Source organism: Phocoena sinus, chromosome 18, assembly GCF_008692025.1.
Source record: "Phocoena sinus isolate mPhoSin1 chromosome 18, mPhoSin1.pri, whole genome shotgun sequence".
Lineage (NCBI taxonomy): Eukaryota > Metazoa > Chordata > Mammalia > Artiodactyla > Phocoenidae > Phocoena > Phocoena sinus.
Window position 1 is genome coordinate 8,546,934 of NC_045780.1, and position 12,177 is coordinate 8,559,110.

Genomic DNA, 12,177 nt, shown 5'->3' on the forward strand with positions numbered 1-12,177 from the left:
CCTTGGACCTTTCCATGAAAACAACATGTAAAAAAGACCACAGTAAGTTACTACCCAAAAGGCCAGGAAGGGGAAAGGGGCTGGCAGAATTCTGGACAGGCCAACTCTTCTAATATATTATTCCCTGGGCAGCCAAAAATACCCTTTTGTAGACAGGAGTCCACAAGCAGAGACATCCTTGCTTAAGAAACTATTCAAAGGTTTCTTGTCTGAGGTGGGGAAGGGAAGCATTCCAGATGTGCTCATGAAACTATCTGAATAATAAACACCTAAAATGTCAGGGCCTAACAAGTAAACAGCTCTGTGCCCAGGGCTGTCAGGGCCTAAAATAAGGTTAATGTCTTCCGCCTCTCTTCCCATGGTTACCTCCTCTGGGGATCTGTGCTTGTGGGTTAATCAAGGCCCCAGGGCCCCCCACACAGTAGGTAGTCAATAGAAACTTCTTGCAAATGAGTCACTGAATGAACCAACTAGTAAGTCAGTGGATGAATGTCTGCTTGCTGGTTATAGATGCTTTGTCCTTTCAGCAAAGGACAGAGTGATTTTCAGTGACTTGGGCATAGAAGTCAGGGGGAGAGTGAGAAAACCAGCCTTGTAAAATGTCATTGGAAGATCTTGTGAACTTAAATATAAATGCTTGAATCCAGTGATTTTTTTAATAGATTGTGGAATATGCTGTGTTATTGGGTGTGATTAAATTAAGGTCTATTTGCTTAAATTTGCTGACATACATTTTCTGTGCACATTTCAATCTTCCTCCCTCCCTTTGCTCTGTTTCTACTTCTTAGGAATGTGCACATTACTTCCTCGAGGTCAAAGACAAAGATATCAAGCATGCCTTGGCTGGGCTTTTCGTTGAAATTCTTGTCCCAGTTGCTGCTGTGAGTTACATTTTCATTTTTAAGAACTTCGTCAAATTGGATTAGAGAAGGAACAATTTCATTAATATAATATAAACATGCATCTCTATTTCAGGCTGTTAAAAATGAAGTAAATGTTCCCTGCCTCAGAAACTTTGTTGAAAGCCTGTATGATACCACGCTGGAACTTTCTTCTCGAAAGAAGCATTCCTTGGTTAGTAAACTCTGAGAAAATTCAAAAGACAAAACTGCAGAGACTAAAATTCCTAGGCTGAAATCTATTTGAGAGTCATAAGGGTTCCACAGATGGGAGAATTACCTACAGCTTGCTCAAAGAGAGGTAGCATTTCAAATTTTGGAGCTTCCACCTATTACTGACCATGACTGAATCAAGGTAACATAAGGGGATTGGACCATGTCACCTCAAGGACCCTTCTAGTCCTAAAGATTCTGCTGTTTATTTTCAAGATGGGTTTAACTTATTTTTATTTTAATTTCTGAGTATTTTTTCAATCTGAAGACTAAAGTTTATAACAACAGTTTCTTTTCTCAATCCCCAGGAAGCTTCACTGGCTAATTCCCATCCTGATATTCAGAATCAAAATGGAACCAGGCAGGAAAGGGAGTTGGGACACAGATAGTTGGCCATTGGAAAGATTCTGTGAAGGCTGAGAAAACAGTTTCGGGGAATGCTTTTGTACTGAAGAGCAGCATAGAAAAGTCTTTTAAATTCCCACAACTTTTTTCCTCCATGGTAAATAAAGCTCTGGTTTATGAATCAGCAGGTGGTAGACCAGCTGTAATTGTGATAGTATGGAGGAAGCGGGTTGCTTAGGGAGCTGGTTTCTAGCCTTGTTTATGCTAATCTTTAAAGTATGAACATTACCACCATTATTTGAGCAAATAGTTGCTTTGCTGGCAGTGGTGACAGATTTGCTCATTTGTCTACATTCTGTGGTCGTTGTGACTGCTTGTATTTTTGTTTTTAAATTACTGGCTGGAATTAGAGTTGCACTCAATGGCAGTAATAGTTCAAAGTCAGTTTAAAACTAAGTTAACAACAACAAAAAAATAAGTGTATGGATTGTTAAGCACTGAGTCTCATTGTGGCAATAGATTTTTGCTAATTCAAGTTAATGGATGAGCGAGTTATATTTTTGTTTTAATCTTCACTAGCCCTAATTTTGGGGAGCGCCATAATCTGGTTCAGCAAAATGGTGGTGGGTTCTGCATGTATATTGTTTGGGTGGCTGCCCACAAGCTTTTCTGTCTTCTCCAGTTGCTGCGGGAAACCTGCCCAGTTAGGCAGGAAAAGCACAGTGGCACCTCTGTTTATTCACTCGTAAGCAGATTCCTTCTGCGGTTAAATTTGTCTGGGTGGAGTTTACCAATGCAGTAACATTTCTTTTAGGAATCTTCCTTAATTACAGGAGGATTGCATGCAAGAGAAAACACATACACCTACCTCTAAGACAGGGACAAACTGGTAGATGTTTATGAGCACAAAAGCCAGTAACATTTTCAGAATCAGTGTGCCTTCCTGCTTTTTTTCCTGAGGCTTGAGAGGGATCTACGATAGTTTGTTTTTAAAATGTATGAGTGAAGACTAAATCAGTGAATCAGATTTCCACTTATGATCCATGAAACTCACTCTCTACCCTCTACATAACTCTAGAGCATTCCATCCCCATCGTCCTCAGAAAGCATTCGCAAAATATCCATGTCTGCACCACACTTGTTGCGCCTGGGTGTGTTACAAAGTGGGTGGTGGTTCCAGAGAGCGTGTGTCACCTGGTTGGTTGAAATAGACATCCCCCTGTGACCTCATCTTCTCTCTCCTCAGGCTTTGTACCCGCTGGTGACCTGTCTGCTCTGCGTCAGCCAGAAGCAGCTATTCCTGAACAGGTGGCACGTTTTCCTCAACAACTGCTTATCCAACCTCAAAGTTAGTATTTGTCGGCTCAGAAAAGTCTTCTATAAAAATATGTATGAGTCCTACCCGGTTTGTGTGTTTCTGAGAGTGACTCCTGATGTCTGCAGGGGAAATGATCCTGTACTATTTTGGAATAATGAAAAAAATAATAAGAGTTTTCCTTGTTAAATATAGTCAGTTTTAGAAGGCGACTGGGGTTAAGAGAAATCATGTCAAATTGGGGGGGAAAGTCTTTTCTTTTAAAATTTTTTTTAAATTTTAATTTTCTTATTGAAGTATAGTCAATTTACAATGTTGTAAAATCTCGCCTAAGAAGGATCACTTTAGAAGCTTTTTTTTTTTTTTAATATTTATTTGGCTGTACCGGGTCTTAGTTGCAGCACGTGGGATCTAGTTCCCTGATCAGGGAGTGAACCTGGGCCCCCTGCATTGGGAGTGTGGAGTCTGAGCCACTGGACTGCCAGGGAGGTCCCTAGGAAGGATCATTTTAAAGGTAGAATTAAATACCCCTCTATATGCATCTATGGTCACACTTTTTCTAAATGATTAAAAAAAGGGAGGCCACACTTCACTGGCAGAAGCTCACCTAAACCTCCTCCAGCCTTTCTCTAACCTCCTCCAGGCTAGGGAAATATTTGGGGCGGGGGGGGGGGGGTGGGAAACATTCCATTCTGTGGGAGGATTGACCTAGTAGCAGAGAACACTTATTTCCTGTCCCTGTTATTTGTGACTGTTTGAAGATGTTCTGTTAAAGCCACGTGCCAGTCAGTCCGAAGCATTCACTGAACAACAGCTGTTCAGATGCTGGGTGACATGAGAACCAATTCAGGGTGCCTGAAACCGAGGAACCTACAGTTAAAACAACTGTAATGGTTAGCTTTAAAATAGGCTTTATAACTTTTAATGTTGTGAACATATTTTAAGTTTTAGTGACCTATTGATAAAAGACAACTAAATGAACACTGTTTCTAATATGTGCAAATAGCACGTATCTTTCACAGTTGTGTCCAAAGATGTTGAATTCATTTTACCAGGTTAATACTTGCTTCTTTAGAATTTTTGAAATGCACTTAGTTGTAAAGTGCTGTATGTTTTTATACATATTGCCTGGTCTTTTTTGTTCTAAGACCCTTTAATTTGGTGAAATGGTCAAGATTAATTATATTATTTTGTCACTTATCATATAATGACACAATAGTCTGCATTGGGGCTGTTTTAAGCACCAGCTATGTACTGGCTCTAAAAGCTGATTGTGAAATCCAAGATTAGAATCGTTTATTTTCTTCAAATTGGCAGGGAAATATAATAGCAGTGGATATAGAATTAGCTTTTAAGAATTCTGGAAAACACAGTGTTTTTCAGGGTATCAGCTATTATATAATGGCCACCTTCAGATGTTTGATTCAGGGATTTATCCATCTGTCAAACGCCTCCAACACGTAACCCAATGTCATTTTTTTGTTATATTGGTCCATTTTTAAGTTATTCCGCTATTCCATTTAAATATTTTTTTCTTCTACATTTTACACAAAGAGGAAAAGCTCATTTTGTTCAAAATGAAACAAAAAGAGAAATGATTAAGAATGTTCATTTTTCTGTATATATTATGCTAAATGTGTTTGTGATGAATTTTAGTTAGAACCAAAATAGTGTTTTGCCTGACAATTTACTGTTGTGGCCAAAAATACCAAAATTCTTGGTGTCTGGAGTTGCTTTTGAAATACAGCAGCATAATCTTACTTTGCACTTAATTGCTTTAAAGTTAGAATGTTGTTTGAAGGTCTGGTCGAAGCCCACCAGAAAGACTTAATAACAGGGTTACACACAGCCCTAGAGAGAAGGGCTGCACGCTCATGGTGTTTCCCTGTGCAAACATTTCAAGCATCAGGATTTCTCAAAGGGAAAGGCAATAGGATCAGAAGGAGTAGAGGTGCTAGGGAAGGTGCCGGAAATTGGAAAGATAGGGATGTTAGTTCTATAAAAATTAGATCTAGGGTCCCTGTTCTCAAGGAACTTGGCATTTCATTGGGGGATATGTAATGAAGTTTCAAAATGCATGATGCAGACAAGGAGGGATGTAAAAGTTGGGAGTAGGGAGTTACCTGTGCCATTTCTGGAGGTCTGGTAATCCATGAAGCATGAAAGAGGTAGTTATTAGGCAACGGAAAGGCAATGATATTTCACTTTATGGGTAATAAATTATTGGAATTCACCTCCTCAAGGGTAAAAGATACAGAAAGATCCTTGATGAATTGCAATCAGAATAAAATTGTATCACACGTATTTAGAACTAAACGTGATGAGTTACAATCGAAATAAAATTGTATCACACATATTTAGAACTAAACCCAGTAGGGATTAAATGGGACCATTTAAAAAATTACAGAAAACCTTCCAAACCTCCTCAAGTGTCCTCGACAGGGAAGAAATACCTGAGGAAAAACTAACATGGCTTTAGGAGTACACTTTGTCTTGAATGGCTTCAGTATTCTGTGGGATTTAGAGCCAAACATATCATTTCAGAAAGGACCACCAATCCAGCTCTTTCCTCTGGTCACCATCCCTTTTTCCCTGCATCCCCTCCCCTACTTGTCTCCCCATCCCCTATATGTACTCAAGTATAATGAACCCAGTGTTTGAACCTTACGTGTTGAACTTGGTAGCCACCTTTGATATGTTCTGCAGGGGAGAGCCATCAAGGTGGCAGCGTGACATACAGCAGAATAGAAATGTGTGTGAGTGTGAAAAATCTGCTTTCAAAGTAAACAAGCTCTCGGATTCAATGCTCATTTAACGTCAGTGCCCTGGTTTATCCTCAGCGTCAGTCTGTCAGAAGCAGGCTGCTTTGGTAACACAAACGTGAAGTCTTTATTTACACTTGTTAACTCGGTCAACCACGTATTAGCGATAGACCCTTGTAAAGTGGTGAGAAGTTTACAACACCTTCTCACCACGACCTTGACATCTTTCAGGACCCCCTGGTAAGTAGTGACCAATACTTTTTTCTTCTATGTATTTTATGTCAGAATCTGAACATATTGAGCTATTTTAAAATGTTACATTCCCTTCACATCTGCCGTAATATATCTCATTCTGAAAAAGGGAAATATGTTTTGAAAAATTGACTTAATAGTACTTTTTTTTGTCATGAATCCCCATTTATTAATAGTTCTTTTAAAATGTCATAATTATTATGTTCATAATAACTATGTACACGTTTCTTATCCTCGAAAATGGATAATATAATTGGGAGAATCTTTAAATTTCCTTTTCCTTAAAATAATGAATATAATATACCAGTGAGGTCTTGATCACAGAAACAAACAAAAAAGGAAACCCCAGAAGTTAAGAAATCTATTTACTGTATAACTAATAACAACAATAGGTCTCATTAATTGGAGATCTGTTAGGAGCCAGGCCAGCAGTAGGGCCTTTACATACATGTCATGGATTATCATGACAATGTCACAGGCCGCATTGACCTCCCCCTGTGCTTTCATGATATTAGTTACGTTTTTCTAAAAATTTTGCTCAGATGGCAATATTGAAGGTATATCATCTGAAGGTTAGACATTAGTCAGCTTAGCTTCATAGTACTAGAAACCAAAGTACAGAATTAAAAAGGGTTCTTCTTTTGTCTCAGTCACTATTTGCACTGGGACTTGAATGCATTCGCTTAGTCAATTGGTCAACAATTCTTCACTAGAACTGTACCAGGCACTGTTCCAGGTGCTGGGAATAAGTGATGAATGAGATAGTAACACGCTGGTCTCTTAGGCCTTGTAATTTAGTGGAGGAAACAGACAGGAAACAAGTAAACAAGTAGATGAGGAAAAAAACTTCAGATAGTGATAACTGCTGTGAAGAAAATCAAATAGGATATGATGATAAAGAATTACGGATTCAGAAGGGGCAGGGAAAAGGAGGGGACAAGGAAGGTCTTTTCCTTTCCACTAAGAGTCTCAGAGTTTCGTTGCCGTAAATTTGTTTGATGAAACTTGTGTTTGGCACTTAGTATATCTTTGTGTGTAATAATCACTATGAAGTCAAAAGAGTGCTTTTTCTTAACTTTTCACACAAAAGTAAGGATATTAATGATATCTCTATTTTATGAGGGGAAGGATTGAGTAATATATTAAGGATTCCACAGTCATTGCCTGAATCCATTAAAATGTATGGTACCATTTAAAACAACTACTATCCTCTTTGCAAATATCAAATGTAAGTGATGCAGTATTAGCTATTTAAATATTAATTTTCAAGAAATAGTTATACTGCTTTAATATTAACTTTATTTCTATAAACGAGAAAATCTCTTATCTATGTTTCAGATCTGTCAGGCACATTTCAAAGTGGAATTTATAAATTCTAATAGCGCACACAAATTGAGTCCAAAAATTAGTGATCAGATGACAGGTGTGTTACTTTCTGTGAATGCCTTATTTATTCAGCCAATGAATAGAAAAATAATCTCTGTAAATTTTTGGTACAGAAATTTTAGAGGTTATCCTAAACTACAGCACATATGTTGTTTAGATAATACAGTCATCAAAAAGATTGAATTATGATCAGAGTAAATTGATTCAGGTATCAAAAGGAAATGCCAAAAGGAAGGAAGGTGTTGACTGTGATATGTGCAAGGAAATATGAGAAAGAAATAGGTTTACTTCAGTTGCTTTAGTTGCAATGCAGGAGAAATCTAGAAGAGTTTTGAGGATAACAAGATCAAAAGACTAAAATTATTTATTGATCTGTAATCAGTGGATCTTTATCTCTGTGTGCGTAAGGATCTCTAAGGAAGCCTGTTACAAATGCAACTTGTTGAAACCTACCTCCGGAGATTCTGGTTTAGAATGTCTGGGTGCAGCCGAGGAATTTGCATATTCATAAGCAGCCTGGGTGACTGGGTGTAAGTGGTCAGCTGATGGGTCATGGGAAACATGGGTCTGTCCAATGACCCTGTCACTAGCCAAGTTATCAGTGAATTCAGTGCTCCCTTCTTGTTACTGTTAACACTGAATTGCTTTAACTAAATCAAAAGCACAATTTAAAGAAGGTGGGCATGGTGTTGGGCAGGTTGACATGTCACATGAAGTCTGTCTGTGACCAGCACTGAGATGAGATGCAGGAGACCAGGGAATGATCCACTCTGAAGCCTACTAGATTCTTGAACACTTTTATCATTGTAACCTCAGAGCTAGTATAGATAAGTTGTTGGTTAATTAATTAATTGAGAAGTGTATTCCAGTGGAAGAATAGAATAGTCTTTCCATCTTGGAGTGGAGACTTTTGACACAGAAGTCGGTGGTTTGAGACGTAGGTTAAAAGTGTCAAAATCCTGAAACTATATATCAAGACCTTGTTATGTTAGCTGCTGTTGACATACAAAGACAATGAAGAAAAAGTCCTGTTTTCAAGTAGAGTACAGTCTAGTAGATGCCAGCAGCATATTTGACCAGCCTCCATATAATACTTCCACTTAAGTGGGAAGATTCATGTTTGGAAGACACCGGGGCCAGATTGCTTAGGTTCAGATGCTGGCTCCGCCACTTATTAGCCCCTCTGGGCCTTGATTTCCTCATCTGTGAAAGGATACAATAACAGTATCCACTTTATGATTCTGAGAATTAAAAAGAGTTAATATGTGTACAATTTTGATAACAACACCTGGTGTAGTAAGCATCCTGTAATATACACATTCCAGTTTCTGAGAAAACAGTCCTTACTGGACCAGAAGTCAGTTCCTATCCCACCTGTTCTTTACTGGCTTGAAGACTTGAGCCAGTGATTTGGCTTCTGTCAATGACAGAATCACCCAATTGATGTCACGGTCTATGAAAGTACTTTTGAAATATCAGAATGCTGTAAAAGTGTAAGATGTTTAGTAATATCATGTCCATTAGCTTCAGCTACGTACTAAGGGTTGCCTTTTCTACAGTTTCTATATAAAGACATTTCTATATAAAGACACATCACGTTGTTCAGCTACTACTCACAGTTTGCTTTTTAAAAAAAAAATTGATATTTACTGATAACCTGCTGTACGGCAGTCACTGAGGGCACAGAGATGAACAGTCCAAAATTCCTGGAGCTCACAGTCTGGTAGGAAACATATCAATACAAGTAAAGGCATAGAACAGCATTCTAGAAGTCAGAGAACAGGAACACTTGGTAATCGCTCTGGGATGGAGGAAGGAGTGGAGGGGCAGGGGAACGTAACACAGGAGTGACACCTAATGAATCTCGCTGGGGAGTAGGAATTTTCCAAGTAAAACAAGGGTAGGGGGAGGCATTCCAGGCATTCGATGAATTGCAGAAGGGATGTTATGGCACAGAGCACAGTGGGGGTGGAGGCGGAGGGTGGTGATGGGAGAGCCAGGTCACCAAAGGCCCCTCATGCACCACATCATGGAATTTGGACGTCGTCCAGGAGGTGATTAGAAGCCACTTAAGTGCTTTAAATGCAGGGAAGTAAACAATCATGTTTGCAGTTTAAGAATATCATACGATAATGCCGAGAATGGAAGAGAAACAAGGGAAACCATTTTAGGAGAGAATTGCAGTGATCAGTGATATCATCTTGAAATGCTACAAAGCAATTACCGGTACAGGATCCACGGTTAAAACAAAATAAAAACTTAAGTCAGCCACTTTGCTCTTCAGTCTCTGTGGGAGCACAAATAGACGATCTCAAACATATTCTTAAGAGTAAAAGCACGTCAGTCATAACAGCATGCCCCCAAAAGATAATTGTGGGTAGGAGGACAGGGAAAAAGTGTAAAAGAAGTTAAACAGAAGACAGTAATCGGAATCATTTAAACTAGAGATCTTAGTTAAGCTCCTAAATGAAAGTTAGATGCTACTTGCCCTACCTGGCCATGATTCACAGTGCGAGATAAGGCACAAGAGAGAATTTTGAATGACACACTATGCAAATATGAATATAAAATAATAGATACACCAATAAAGGGAAATTCACAAAGGAGGAGACATTCCCACTAGAAACGAAGCTCCCTGAAGTCAGAGACTAATGTCCTTTGTTTGCTACTGAATCTGCACCTTGTACGTAATAATAGTTACTATGGGCAGGAACAGTGCTAACTTCCCTCTATGTGCTAACTCTTAAGTTCTCTTAACACTCCTAGGAGGGAGAGAGGATTAGTATCTGCGTTTCATAGTCAGGGAAAATCAGGCCCAGAGAGATTACAGAGGTTCCCTGAGGTTGGCCACACAGCTAATAAATTGCAGAGCAAGGATGGGTTTAAACCCAGGCAGTGTGTGTCTAGAGTCTGCTTTTAACCACTGTGTTAACATCATAGACATTTGCTGATCTGGAGTGATTAGAGGACAGATAATTACAATTCCTGAAATTTTTAAATGATGGAATATTTTAAACGCAACTTTACTATTTCAGTAGTTTATTAAAATTCCTTTACGTAACCAAGACATTCAACAAGTTATAAGGTGTATCACTTGTTTTACTAACAGACAAAAAAAATCTTTTATGTATAAATGTGTGCTTCTAAAAAGTTGGGGCTTTTTTGTTGCCTGGAGCTAGAAAAGTAGTTATAAAGTTTATTTGGAAGAATAAATATACAGGAATATCTGGGAAAGCCCTAAAAATAGAAAGAAAAGAAAAAGAGCAGTGGATGGTGGAAGGTAGGCCATACCAGATAGTAAAACACATCATAAAGCCTCAAAAATTAAAATGATGTGTTTTATCATTTTCTTTATTTACTTATTTAGATTAATAGAAGAAAAAAATCCGGAATGAGACCAAAATGCATATAGAAATTTAGAATTTCATAATAATTTCATGCCAAGAAGTTATTTTAAAACTATTTAGGCATAAGAAATCTTCTAAATCTAAAAAACTACCCCCTACAGTCTTTTCCGTAGAATTTATTTATGTGACTCATCTTTATTCAGCAAGTAGCTTAAAGGTAAACTTGTCCTAGATTATGTCTAAACCGTTAAGAATTCTTAACAAATCAGGACCCGAATTATCTACACTTAGAATAGAACAGCAGAAACGGTTGTGACGAGATTAATGAATGAGTAGGGAAGAGAAGTAATGTAAAAGCAAAAGACCTATAGGAACGTTGAGTGACGTTTGAAGACTGTTTAGCAAACATGTATTGATCCCCTGTGGAGTGGCAGGAATTCTAATAGATGTTGGGTAAATAATGCCCCTCACTTTCAGAGAACCCACCTTCATGTGGGAACTGATGTCTATGCAAGACCACAAGTAAAGAGCTGAAAGGCTATGTTACATACTTGTATGAGGGTCGGGACACTCAGGAGGGAATAATTCGTTTTAATGGATGGGATTCAGGATATTGGGGAGGAACAGAGAAAGCCTGCACGGAGTTGGGAACATTCAAGTAAGCTGTGAAAGAGTGGGGTTCACCTGGTAGAAAAGAAAGACACAGGGGAGGGTAGGAAACCCACTCCTGATGCAGACATGGAATGAACGTGGCCTCACTAGAGTTTGGGGAGCTTGTGGGAGAAAAACAGAACGGGTGGCATCCTTCACTGGTAGGTTAGAGCCAGATACTGTCTGGTCAGGTATGCCGTGCAAGAAATGTTCCCTTGATCCCATAGGCATCAGGAAAACCACCCAGTCTCTGATTTTTAAATAGAAAGGATTATAATCAGTGGAAGACAGGACAGCAGTGAGGGAATCAATTTAGGGAGACTGTTTAGGAGGTTACTGCAGCATCCCAGGAGAAGGTGCTGGAAGCCTGAACTGTAACAGAGGAAGTGGGAATGGAGAAGATGCCAAATTCAAAACATACTTTGTAGATAAAACCTATAAAATCAGTTGAAAGGATGGAGTGAGAGTCAGAAGGGGAAGAATGAAGGTGATGTCCATCCAGTGATGAAATCCATTCCCCCCACCTGGCCTGTTTGTTAGACCCTGGAAGCTGGCAGCTGTGCTCTGGCTGCCTCCCTGCCCCTGCTTCATGCCCCATGCTGCAGACTTCTCACATGGTCTCCTTGCGCTTCGTGGCTTCCTGTCACCATCATGAGAACCCTGGTCCCGTTATTTAGCATGGCACGTAGGGTTCTTCTCAAGCCTCCTCAGCCACGGCTCCTTCGCCTGGCCCTGTGTCCTGGCAGAAAAACCATCCCCAGTTTCTGAAACATGACTCCTTCACCTGCTCTCTTAGCTTCTTTGTGCTGTTGCCTCTCTGTAAAGTGCTCTTCACTCCCCATCATCTTGTTCTCTAGTGTCAAGCATAGTACCTGGCCCAGTGTAGCCACTCGAATGTTTGCTTAATGAACAAATGAGTGAATGGATTTAAGTTCGTCTGAGTTTTCGTCTGCCCCTGGAAACCTTTCCTGACCCCAGTCCTTGTGTTTGCCATAGGTTGCCCTTCT

The 12,177-nt window shown here is 39.3% G+C and overlaps 1 protein-coding gene across 5 annotated transcripts in view; it reads left to right on the forward strand.

Moving 5' to 3' along the window:
- Positions 1 to 12,177, forward strand: part of FRY (FRY microtubule binding protein) — a 423,367-nt gene that overhangs the window by 268,599 nt on the left and 142,591 nt on the right. For all 5 annotated transcript variants that reach the window (XM_032611303.1, XM_032611301.1, XM_032611304.1 and 2 more), the window contains 3 exons: positions 789 to 881; positions 976 to 1,074; positions 2,704 to 2,805. In XM_032611303.1, coding sequence (XP_032467194.1) covers positions 789 to 881; positions 976 to 1,074; positions 2,704 to 2,805 — 294 coding nt within the window. The remainder of the gene's footprint in view (positions 1 to 788; positions 882 to 975; positions 1,075 to 2,703; positions 2,806 to 12,177) is intronic.